At 45.3% G+C, this 12,876-nt stretch overlaps 1 protein-coding gene and 1 long non-coding RNA gene across 3 annotated transcripts in view; one reads left to right on the top strand and one right to left on the bottom strand.

Annotated features, from left to right (window-relative positions):
* Positions 1-12,876, bottom strand: part of LOC308343599 — a 48,590-nt gene that overhangs the window by 1,529 nt on the left and 34,185 nt on the right. The window lies entirely within an intron of this gene.
* The window catches only part of CKMT2 (creatine kinase, mitochondrial 2), a 33,028-nt gene that overhangs the window by 15,445 nt on the left and 4,707 nt on the right, over positions 1-12,876 (top strand). For both annotated transcript variants that reach the window (XM_080804689.1, XM_080804690.1), the window contains exons 2-9: positions 2,096-2,267; positions 3,611-3,809; positions 5,060-5,155; positions 5,650-5,871; positions 7,477-7,562; positions 8,483-8,606; positions 9,234-9,368; positions 10,540-10,665. In XM_080804689.1, coding sequence (XP_080660815.1) covers positions 2,096-2,267; positions 3,611-3,809; positions 5,060-5,155; positions 5,650-5,871; positions 7,477-7,562; positions 8,483-8,606; positions 9,234-9,368; positions 10,540-10,665 — 1,160 coding nt within the window. The remainder of the gene's footprint in view (positions 1-2,095; positions 2,268-3,610; positions 3,810-5,059; positions 5,156-5,649; positions 5,872-7,476; positions 7,563-8,482; positions 8,607-9,233; positions 9,369-10,539; positions 10,666-12,876) is intronic.

Below are 12,876 nucleotides of genomic sequence, written 5' to 3'. Positions count from 1 at the left end.
AAACACATGTCAGTGTCCAAGCAAGTTAAGGAAAGAAAAATAAAGATCAAGCCATATGAGTCAAGCTCAGACACAAATAGACTTAGTCTGAGCTGTCCGAGCTTATTTTTTTGGGCCGTTATGTTTCCTGAAAAGAATTTAGATAAAGATTCCTTTACTTTGATGAGTTCTATGATAAACCTCAGAAGACATTACCTTTCTGCTCAGGGAGGAGATGGAGGGTGTGGACTCAGCTAAAACAGAGCCGAAAGGTATACATTAGTGCTGCCTGCCACATGCAAGAGCCAGCAAGTAGTGGGACAGTTCTCTGAGGAGCCCTCACCCACTCTTGGAAGGAGACCAGTAACAGCCCGAAGTCGTGTGATGAGATTAATGTTGGGCCAGTCCAAGTCCCTAGGACAACTTTAAAAAAATGGCCCATTTATCTTGTCTGAGGCTTACTAATTTCTGTTGCCTTTAAGACTTAGGGAATTATCTTTAGACATTAGCACAGAAGAAAGGCTCCCTGATTTCCTGGGTTAGCAAAGAAAAAAAAAAGTCCTAAATTTTTTCAAGGACGCTGGTGCTTTTGGTTGAGATATTCAAGTTTCTCCCTAATATTGCTCAAACAGATGTTAAATAGAGAGTTCTAGGTGGAGATTCTGGAAGCATAAAGTTCATAGACTGATCCCAGTTCCCAAAATACAATCTAGGAAGAAAGTGGACCTCAAAAGGCTGCTCTTAGAATTATGTGGTGGGTATTAAGGACGACACGTATTGCATGGAGCACTGGGTGTTATATGTAAACAATGAATCTTGGAACACTGCATCAAAAACTAATGATGTATTGTGACTAACATAACACAGTAATAAGAATTATGTGTAAGGCTATGCCAACCTCACCTTATTAAAAGTCTGTCTTCCACTGAATGGCCCAGGTTTTGAGCCACAGCCATACACATCAGGGAGCTCTTTGCTGGTGCTAAGCTTGGAGGATCTTGAGACAGAGTCCTTGGAACCTTCTAAATATTAGGGAAAAAATTCCATACTCCCTGTATTCGGGCATCACAGAGAGTACTTAGAGTGACCTGTTCTACTCTACACACTCAACAACCCACATTAAAAAGCTCCCTGCTGGGTGATGCTGTAACTGGTCCTTCCCATCTCTGGGCAATAGCAGACATAGCAGGATCTCTCTCTGGGCAGGGGCTTATCCTGATTTTCATTCTTTGTTGATATTGTATACATCTAAACAAATACTTACATATGTTTTTTACGTTTTATGTATATCTCAGGCTGTCCTTCTAATGTCTGTTTCTTCATAAGTATATATTTTAGTGGTTCTTTTGTTAATGATCTTCTCTTTATTTTCATTTTCATTTTTAAAAGATAGTTTGACTCTGTGACCCCCAATTCCTCCTGATCTTTGACTGAGAGCTTGTTGCCTGATGGTCATCTGTAGGAAACCAGAGCCTAAACTGAGTATATTTTCCTTAGAGAGGATTTGATTCTGCCTCTGCTGGGAGCCAGGGATTGGGCTACTTGAGCCTTGGACTACTTGAGCCCCTCTTAAGGGTCTTAGCTCACTAGTGGAGTCACAGACAGAGCTCTCCACCCCACTGTTGGTATCCTGACCTTAGTGTTCACATAGACATCTGTCCTCAACATAACCCAAACCTCCTTGCTTGTTACCCTGAGCTCTGCCACCAGCTCATATGCGAGGAGTGGAGTGGGAGGATGGGACTCAGAAACTTCCTCTACTTCTTCCAAGCCCAGGAACCTGACCTATTCAGGCTGTCCTCACTGTGCAGTGGTGGGGTCCAAAGGAGCACCTGGTCTGTCACACAGCCAGCAGCAGAAATCCTGTTTATTTTCCCTGTATTCTTAACTGGAGAAAATGGCCATGGACTTCATGCAGTTGGACATTCACAGTGTCTACACCTCCCCACATTTCCCCAAGCAGTGTGAAGGGGTATGGGTGAGAAAGAAAGAAAGAGAAAAACCAAATCAAAAAAGAGGCAGAGCTTCCTGCAGTCCTTTCTCTTGCCCGGCCATCGCTGGGCTGTGGCTTAGGTCCACCCCGGGAGCTTGTCTGATCCATTTTCTCTGCTTTCAGACACTCATCCAAGAGGAAGGATGGCCAGTGCCTTCTCGAAGTTGCTCACTGGCCGCAATGCTTCTCTGTTACTTGCTACCATGGGCACCAGTGCCCTAACCACTGGGTATCTGCTGAACCGGCAGAACGTGCGTGCCGAGGCTCGGGAGCACCATCGGCTGTTCCCGCCCAGGTAAGAACTCCATGTGTCAGCCAGAAATCTGCTTTCCCCTGCCAGAAACTGTCAGCAAGGGTCCTTCTTGTTGCTTTTCAGAATGACCAAATCAAACTGACAATCGCTGTCGACACACGGGGAGCACAGTGGCCTGTGGGGAATCCAAGGCAGGCAGTGTCGTCATTCCTGCCCAGAGCTGGGGAGCTAGGTGAATAGTAATAATACTCACGATGAACATCGGTTGAGCACTCTGATGTGTGTTAAGTGCTGTACATGGGAGTATCTGTTTTATTCATCTTAGCATCCCTTTGTGATAAAACAGAGACGTAGAACAATGAAGCAGTGCCCAAGTTCACACGCCCAGTGCAGCCAAATGCAAACCCCAGGACCCCGATTCCAGACCTACACTTCACTCACTGCTGCTTCCTGGAGAATGGTGTTGTAGTACTGATATTAAGTACCAGCTTTAAAGGCCACTGCAGATGGAAAGTGGGCAAGTGGGCAAGTGGCATGAAGATGGCCAGGATTTCCCAGTCCTTGGCTCCTCACCACGGATGTGACGGCATGCACTGCAGAGTTGGCACGCAGTGCTGACTCCACGAGATCCCACAGAGACAGGTGTAGAGACAGATGAGGAGGACTTGCCGTTCTTCTCAGAGATAGTCGCTGGCTCTTGTGGGGATCCAGATCTCTGAGGGAATTATCAACACCTACCATGTACCTCAGGAACTCCTGAAGGGAGGTGACCTGTGTTTGAGCCTGTGGTGGTCCAGAATCTCCTTTGTTTGGTCAGTACACAGCCCGGGATCAGAGAGCGCCTCACTTTATTGCCTTCTGTGTACCGTTCCGACAGATATTTACAGAATGCCTGTTTCAGTAGCCAGCCACCGCTCTCGACAGAGCAGAATCTGCTCTCATGGAACGTCACCGTAGAGGACAGATAAATAACGGAATTTCTAGGTACCTCCACCTGCAGGTTTCCAGTCTCTCCACCACAGACCTAAGGCACCACAATGTGCCCTTGCATTTTACCAGAACTTCTGGGTTTAAAAAAAAAAAAAGGCCACATGGGATGTCCATTGATTTTGTCATTTTCACTGTGTCTCCTCTTTCCAATAAGCCATGGTGTGTGGTTTTCTGCATGGGATCCTTAAGCAGGGCCAGGCCCCTTTCTCGGGCTGTTCTGGGGACTGTTTTTCTTTTTTTAATCTGGCTGACTTAAGTCATGACTCCTAGCCACGTGTCCCCATGCCCTCTGGCTAAAGACAGCCTGGTGGCAGGACGGCCAGAAGCCAAGCCCTTTTGCAGGCCGCCTCCCTCAGGTGGTGCTCACTGAGTGCACCCCTCTCCTCCACCTGCAGCGCAGACTACCCTGATCTGCGAAAGCACAACAACTGCATGGCCGAGTGCCTCACCCCGGCCATCTATGCCAAGCTCCGCAACAAGGCGACGCCCAATGGCTACACCCTGGACCAGTGTATCCAGACTGGAGTGGACAACCCTGGCCACCCCTTCATCAAGACTGTGGGCATGGTGGCTGGTGATGAGGAGTCGTACGAGGTAAAACTTGGCTGCTGATTCCAGAGTGGAGGTGGGGGGATGGTCTGGGTGTAGAGTCCTTCTCTTCTCTGCGGGGCCAGCATTCATAAAGGGAAGCCAGCTTCAGCAGAACATCTGAAATGCTTTCTGGAACAAGGAGGGCTACCGCTTCCCAGGGACAAGGCTTCCTTTGCTGCTGCTCTGGTATCCCACTCATGGAGGGATAAGTTCCATGTCAGGGCTTTCTGAGACTGTCAAGGGGATGAATTGGTACAGAAAAAAAGAAAAAAACTTATAATTTATTGGTGATATGTATTCACCAATAAGACCTTAGGAGATGGTGTGTTTGTGGCTAGACTTCATTGAGGAAGGAGGATGGTCTGTGTCTTTAGCTTGGGAATTAGTGATTACTGTAGCCTAGATGACTGAGTTCACCAAGTCTCTCAGACGAATCCCATGATCTCCGTGTCCTCATCCTTGGGACAGAAGCGTAGAATGGTCTGCTGCTACGGCAGCCCTCGTCACAGAGCAACCTTGACACCATGACAAGTTGCAGGGAGCTGAGGGAAGTTCTCTGGGAGAACAGCCATCAAGAGGAGGATGGGTCCTCCTGAATGAACAGGAGTGGTGGTTCATTCACATACAGCAGTGCGCTACCCTGGCTCCCTGGACCCAGTGTGCCCCCACCCCCTGCCCACTAACTTCCCACAGCCCCTAAAGGTGGCAGGTCCTCTGTTGTGACTACTCTTAACATCATTTTACCTAAAGGATATCCCTGAAACTTTTTTTTTTTTTTAATAGATTTTGCACAGGATAGTTTGAGCTGGAGAAGGACCTCACAGGGTGAGAGGTGCTGGCCTTGCCCTGACTGCTGTTGTGCACTTTTCTTGCAGTGTAGCTGGTTTTCCGTGAATTTATTATTTTCAAACCCTAGAACCTGACTATCTCTTTTGACCACAAAACTGCTTCTGGCAGCTTCTTTTATCTCATAAAGGCAAGAACCACTGGGGGGAACCCCTCAAATCCTTAGACACAAGATTTTCTGGCTCAGTCTCATGGCAGTAAGCTTGGCAGAATCACTAGGGAGGTGGCCTGTTGTTATTATTCGTTGACCATCAATCTGCCACCCCTGTTTCCTGCGTGGTAACACTGAGAATGACAGACCAGGGTGTCAGCTTTGGCCCTCAAGGTAAGAAGGGGCAAATGAAAGGAACGACCTTTTAATAGGTGAATCAATTAAAGTGGAAACAGGTGCATCTTCCCTTCTACAGGTGTTTGCTGACCTTTTTGATCCTGTCATCAAACTAAGGCACAATGGCTATGACCCCAGGGTGATGAAGCACCCCACGGATCTGGACGCATCCAAGGTAGGCTGCAGGCCCCTCTGCTTTCCCATGCAGCTGGCACTCCAGAGCCTGAAGTGAGGAGCACCTGAGAGGAGGGCGACTCCCCCTGGGTCAGATGCCCTCTGCAAGCTCTGTGATGGCCCTGGTGCAGCACACTCCCTGGAGGGGCAAGGAGGAGGTCAGAAAGGTCCTGAAGTCTTTGTTTTCTTTAATAAGGGCCAGTAGGGTGGTGTTGGCCAGAGAGAACTCTGTCTTTCCTAAAGCAGTTCCTTTTTTTTCATGCCACACCTAGTGGGGTAAAGGATTCCGGATGGTGCTGCATAAAGTAGCTGTGCCCCTTAGCTACAGTGCCCCTGCCCCCGTAATTCCAACATGTGTCCAGCATGTTGTGCACAGGGTCTGAGGGCCCCCTGCACGGGGTGCTGCATGTCAGTGGGGTGGACCCCGTGGTGGTGGTGGCAGGACTGTAGTCTGCAGCTGGCCGTGGTAACCCTATGCTTTCTCTGCTTCGGCAGATCACCCAGGGGCAGTTTGATGAGCGCTACGTGCTGTCCTCTCGGGTGCGCACAGGCCGCAGCATCCGCGGGCTGAGCCTGCCACCTGCCTGCAGCCGGGCTGAGCGAAGGGAGGTGGAGAACGTGGCCATCACGGCCCTGGAGGGCCTCAAAGGGGACCTGGCAGGCCGCTACTACAGGCTGTCCGAGATGACTGAGCAGGACCAGCAACGGCTCATAGATGTGAGTGGCCCTTGACCCATTTGGCCTGGCCTGGGATGGGGCTGTGCCCAGAGCCCTAATGGGCACCATGAGACCTCATGGGGAGCTTGCTGGGACTTCAGCCTGTGCAGTATAAGGAAGGAAAATGAGGCCTTAACACTTTAGGTCAAGCTACAGAAATGGTCTATGGTTAAAATCTTCAGAGGAAACTCCATTATGGAGCTGGGGGTTGCGGATCCATGGGTGGAGGTTAAATGGAAGATCCCTTTGCTTGTTGAGGATGGTCTCCATTGCCACACCCAAAGAAAGTCCTGAAAGCTAGGAAAATCTAGAAAGGAAATTATCAAGGTGGAAGGCCTGCCCTGACGCCCACCGGAGCAAGCTCTGGGATTTCTGCTGTCTCCACGAGTCCTCAGCAGCTTCCCTCTAACACTAGGGCAGACAGAACTCAAGTCCTTTTACTTATTTTCCCTGTAGCCCCGCCAAAAAGGGATAGCAGTTTCAAAAGTACCTTTTAATATAACTTAAAAAAAAAAAAAAAAAAAAGGCAGAAACAGAGTATCTTTCATTTCATAAGATGCAGTGCCACAAAATATGCCCCATTGCCAAACTAAACGAGCTAGCTTTGTGGTCTCTCTGGGCCTCAGTCTCCTGGTATCGGTAGCCATCAGGCCCTCAGCCTGCTCTGTTAGAGCATAAGCCCTCCTCGGCCTCCAGCAGCCACTTGTGAGTTGCAGTGTAAGGTCACAAAGTCTGTTCTGGCTAATATCAACCCTTCCACTTAGACTGTAAAGGACTTCCCTCTCCATATCTTCTTTACTTCTTACCTCAGCGTAATCAAATTTGAATATATGCTATGCATATTCATGTTCTTACTGAATACACACAGTGAGAAAAACATCTTGACATTGGTTTTGATACGAAGAGTACTATCCTATAGATTAAGGCACAAGCTTGAGAGTCGTACAGGTCGAGGTTTGAATCTCGGCTCTCACTTCCTAGCTACGTGATACTGGGGAGGTTGTTTTCTCACTCTGAATCTGTTTTCCTCACTCATAAAATGATTATATTTGCTTCCTGGTGTTGTGAGGATTCAAGAAAAAAAGACACAGCATAGAGCATGGTGAGCATTGAATTAATGGTAGATATTTTTATTTATAATCCATTGTTTTACATCTCCGATACTTTTTAGTGAAAGGAAGGATAGTAATAAGAGATCCACTAATGCCGGCCATGTAGAGAATGGTGGCTGTGTATATCAGCCTTTCCAGGGGCGTGTCCCTCACTCCCTGCCTGCTCCAACACTGCATAGCATCGGTGCTGGTGGGTAAACATAATCCATAGTGATTGTTTCCATCTGGGCTAAGCCAGTGGATTTCAGCCTTAGCTGTACACTAGAATCATCTGAAGAGCTTTTAAAAAATCCCACTGTCCAGGCCACACCCCATAACAATTAGGACAGAATCTCTGGGGGGCAGGAACTGGGCATTCATATTTTTTAAAAAGCCCCGAGGTTGTTCCAGTGGGCAGCCAAGGCTGAGAACCACTGTCTGACAGACCTGGCACGTGTAATTGTGTCTGATCTCATCATTTTCTCCTTTCTGCTTTGTCCCTTCTGGCCTGCAGGACCACTTTCTATTTGATAAGCCAGTATCCCCCTTACTAACATGTGCTGGGATGGCCCGTGACTGGCCAGATGCCAGGGGAATCTGGTATGGACACAGCATCTTCACATTTGCAGTGTGTGCAGACGATCTCCTTCAGATCACCTGCTTCTCCTAACCTGAAGTTGCTGTGAGCCGCAGCTGACAGCATGCCCGGCTTGAGTTAAATGGAGGAGGGAGAGATTGTAGAAATTGTGTGTGTCATTCCACAGTATGATGATGTTTCTAAGATGTGTAAGAATGTTCGCTGGTTTGCATGAATTATGCATGAGAAAGACTATTTTTAAGAAAAATTAGCTTCATATTATTTGACCTCACAGAGATTCTGTTTCATGACTTTAAAACAAAAGAGCAGAAAATGAAAAATATCGAGGACTTAAGCAAAACCCTACAATGAAGAATGGATATCGAGTATACACGTATTTTATCTTGGCCAAAGTCCTCAGTCCACTTTGATTCCCGTGTACTTTGGTAGGTTATTCTGACACTCTCCGAAGGAGCTGTGATAAGTGTGTTCATGAGCAGATGCTCCGTGTGTGTGGATAGGCAGGATCTAGGCAGCAAACATATGTGAGATCTTCTGCATCCCAAACCTCTTGGGCTGCAGGTAAAAAACTTTCTTGAAGCGCCACAAGATTTTGGTTGAGCCTCTTAGAATACTCTTGTTAGTGTCAAAGCCAAATGTTATCCACAGTTGAATTATTGTCCTCCTTTCCAAGGACTGGGGAAGATGATATTCTCGTTGGGAAAAAAACAGGACATCTTTAAGGGTTGGAGTTGGTCTTATTCTTTGTTCTTACAAAAATGGTAACATTTTGTAAGCACTTGTTCAGGCACAGTAAAAAACTTAGGGCTTTGTAGGAATGAGGAAGGTGAAATGAAGCAATCAAGCCACAGCGGTAAAGAGAATTTTCATGTGTTGAAACAAATGGGTTTGACATGCAACACCGTATTTCTCCTTTCATTAGGCATAATTATGACAAGACCTTTCTCATCTGGATTAATGAGGAAGACCACACCAGGGTAATCTCTATGGAAAAAGGAGGCAATATGAAAAGAGTATTTGAGCGATTCTGTCGTGGACTAAAAGAGGTAAGATGTTACCAGAGATTTCTGAATATTCATTAAAATGAAATCACTTCTTCATTCTTAATAGAAGACACTATGGTGATTACCAAGATGAGGCTAATTTTTTTCAGGATCATTGTGCTCTCTGAGGGTGGGACTACCAGAGCAGGGCTTCAAAAGTAGGAGACTTTTTTACATTAGTAAGTTCCTATGCCCTTCTCCCCAGTCCAGAATGGTTCAGGGAAGTCTGTGGATCATTACTTACGTTCCAGTTTCCTTAACAGTGCTCTTGGGGATTCTAAGCATAGAGACGGTACAGGATGTAACTATGTTCCTAAGAAACCTGACCACAGCCTTACCTGCCGAGAACTCCTACATTCTCCTATTATTCTCACATGAAAAATAACAGCAACGGACATTCACTGAATATTTAGGATGTGCTAGGTACTGCATTCAGTGCTGTACATGTTTCATCTAATTTAATTGACTCCTTTCAATATTTGGATAGAAGTATCCTTTTCCATTAAGGAAGTAATATAAGTTTGACTGAATTTCACTCATGGCAAACATACAGTACACACGTCTCTCCCTGGTGTTGCGGATGTACCAAGTAAACGGATACTTACGAACTCCATTCGTTCACTGCTGCAGGTGGAACGCTTAATCCAAGCGCGAGGCTGGGAGTTCATGTGGAATGAGCGACTAGGATATATTCTGACCTGCCCTTCGAACCTTGGCACAGGATTACGGGCTGGTGTCCATGTTAGGATCCCAAAGCTCAGCAAGGTAATGTTACGTTGTCAACAGTCCTTTTGAGTTCCACCAGGATAAGCTCATATGTGACTTCTTTGTGGAGGGAGAAATCGTCACCATTCTGTAACCCTTTCTTACTTTTTGCACTTACAATAGGAAATAAGAAGGGGTTAATTTTGCTTCTAAAGACACTTGTATTAGTGAGGATAAAAGCTTAAGGGCTATAAGAAAGAGGTGTGGCTTCAAGAGTAACAAGTTTAAATTCTCCTCACTACAAGTCAGGATGGACAGGTGGGCTGCTCTGCCCTGCTCCTGGGAGTTCCTTCTGTCTCTGTCTCTCCTAGCGGAGGGGATTCTCCCACTTGGGCCTTCATCAAAATTGCCTGGAGGCTTATCAAAACAGATTGCCCACCTGAAGAGCTTGCATTTTTAACAGATTTCCAGGTGACTTGATGCTGCTGGTCAGGGAACTGCACCGGAAAGACCACGGTCTTAGGGCACCGTCCTCTTACCATGGGCATCACCAGGCCCCATGCTGCAGCTTGTGGGAAGGGGAGAGAGGATACAGGTGCCACCATGTAAAGATTGAAAGCCTAGGCCTGGAAGTGCACACATCACTTAAGTTCGTTCTGTTTGCAAGAATGTAGCCAATGGTCACCTTCTGAGCTCCATCTGTGGAGGAGGAGGAAAAAGCGTTCTGGTAGGCATCCAGCACTTTTTGCAACAGCACAAGCCAATCAAATACTTGAAAACCATTTTAGAAAATGTGCTTCCTACCAAAAATAGAATAAAGAATTATTCCAATGTTAAGGAAATGATCTGATGTGATTTAACTTCATGATTTTAATTCTATCAGTGAAACTATTATACAGATGAATAATCAACTCACCAAAGCTGGCATCCAAATGGCAAAAATCATATAGAAGTTAAAAACAGCTCTGCTACCTTCGAGCTGTGTGACCCTCGTCAGTTATAGTCCTCTGGGCCTCAGTTTCCTCATCTGTGAAATGAGAATGAAAGCAGTACCTACTTCATGAGGTTGTTGTAAGGTTTAGAAGTTCTAGCATAGTGCCGTGGTACACAGTAAGTATATGCTCAATATTAATGGTTACTATCTCTCATTATACCTCTGACTAAGTCCATGTGCCAATGATGGTGAATCAGTTTTGCTTCTTATGACACTAAGTACTGTCTCTTGTCCCAGGATCCACGCTTCTCTAAGATCCTGGAAAACCTGAGACTCCAGAAGCGTGGCACAGGTGGTGTGGACACGGCAGCGGTGGCGGACGTGTATGATATTTCCAACATAGATCGAATTGGTCGATCAGAGGTAACAGCTTTCACTTTCCAAACATGAGCTAACCATACTAGCCTAAGAAAAAAAGGGAATAGAGAAGTAGCCTAAACAGCCTCACCTTATTCACAAAAGTCAAGACCTCCTCTTTCCCCCGAGTCCTGCGTCCAGTTTGTGTTTCATTCTGTAGTACTAACCTCCCTGGGAAATAACCACATAAAAGCAAGCACAAGGTAAGCTGAGACTATACAGGCAAGTAAAGGAGTTCATGGTGGGACTGTTGTCAGCACCTGGCCCCTGAGAGGTAACCCAGCCATCTTTCAAAGATGGGAGCTCTCTTACGCCAAAGGACAGCAGCATTTTATCACTGTGATGTCAGAGAACGTGTGTGCTCTCTGAGGGTGGCAAAATAGTGGAAATTTACCTTGATTCTGAATTTCCTTTGGGGAAAGCCACATGCTTCATTTTTAGCATTTTTAGATACTTGGTAGTTTACAGAATCATATTTTTTTCAAGCTAAATATGGCATATATGTATGTACTAGGTATATAACAGATTGTGCTCATGAAATAATCTTTAGGGTTCTGTGAACACATAGGAGGAACAGCATTCATAAGCTCTAGGTAGGCCTGGAGTGAGGCAGGAGGCAGAGCACGAAGAGCCCCCCCTTAAGGAACATGCAGCTGCATCCTAAGCAAGCACTGACCCCATAAGTCACACCTGTTTATCTGCGCATGCTCCCACGGAATGTACTATGCCCATTATTAATTTAAAAGCCTCTTCCTCTTATACCATACAGATCCTAGTAACTCACTGGCTGGTTATTAAATCTTTGCATTATTGATGCTCTTTCTTCTTCCTTGCTAGCTTTCAAATATCTCACTGCCTGTGGGTGTATCCAATAGGCACCAGTACACTGAGAAAAGGGAAAGAGGAAACACTCAAATCAGCTTGTGGGCTTCCACCTCTGGTAAAGTACTTGAGGAAGAAGTAGTTCTAAATACAATTTCTGAAGTTTACTGAGTAATATGTGGTGTAGTGAACAAAGAGGATCTGGAGCCTAAGCCTGTCTGCTTCTATTGTTAACCAGATTTTTATTACTGGAAAGCAAGGCAGTCATCACTTAAAAATTTTTTTTCTAAAGCCTAATAAGTGACATTATAAAAGCTAGAAAAAATGCTAAAGTATTAAAAAATAACACTACTTATTTAACTTAACCCTAAGAAAAGCATTGTAAGCATTATTCTGTATTGCCTTCCATTTTTTAAATGACTGTTTTTTATGTAAAAGTTATATTTTACATAGTTTTATTCACAGGAACAGATTTATTCAAGAGTTCACAGCTCTTTGTTATTCAGGAAAACAGTGATTCTCTTAAATGTATTAAGTCAGTCATAAGCTCTGCTCTGGCTGAGGCTGATTTGACAACTCCCTGTGCTATGCTGTCCTCACCAAAAATGTAGATGCCATTGGTCACCATATAGTGCTATCACAGTAACAGTGACCATATTCTCTTTCATCCTTGTCACGTCTTCATTCCGTAACTGGAAGCCTATACCTCCCACTGCCCTTCACCCACTGTTGCATCTGGCATCCACTAGTTTGTTCTCTGTATTTATGGTCAGGTTTCTGTTTGTTTTTTTTAGACTACACATATAAGTGAAATCATACGGTATTTGTCTTTCACTTATAATGCCCTCTAGGTCTATCTATGTTGTCACAAATGGCAACATCTCAATCCTTTTTATGGCTGAGTGATATTCCACTGTAGATATGTGGGTCTGCGTATATACACATGTCACATCTTTATCTGTTCATCTATTGATGGACACTTCATCTTGGCTATTATAAATAATGCTGCAAAAAACATAGGGGTGGATATAACTTTTCAAATTAGTGGTGTGTTTTTTCAGTAAATACCAGTAATGAAATTACTGTATTGTAATTCTCTTTTTAATTTTATGAGGAAACTCCCTACTATTTTCCACAGTGGTGCACTAGTTTACATTGCCTTCAGCACAAGAGGGCTCCTTTTCCTCAGAATCCTCACCAACATCTGTTATATCTTATCCTTGTGATACTGGCCATTCTGATAGGTGCACAGCGCTATCTTGTGGGTTTGGTTTGCATTTCCCTGCTCATAGTGATGCGGAGCAGCTTCTCATGTCTGGTGGCCATCTCTATCCCTTGTTGAAGAAAATGTCTATTCAGGAGCTTTGCCCATGTTATAATCAGATGCTATGTTGT

This window comes from Martes martes (assembly GCF_963455335.1).
Source record: "Martes martes genome assembly, chromosome: 5".
NCBI classification, from domain to species: Eukaryota; Metazoa; Chordata; class Mammalia; order Carnivora; family Mustelidae; genus Martes; species Martes martes.
This window is presented reverse-complemented; position numbering and strand designations above follow the sequence as displayed.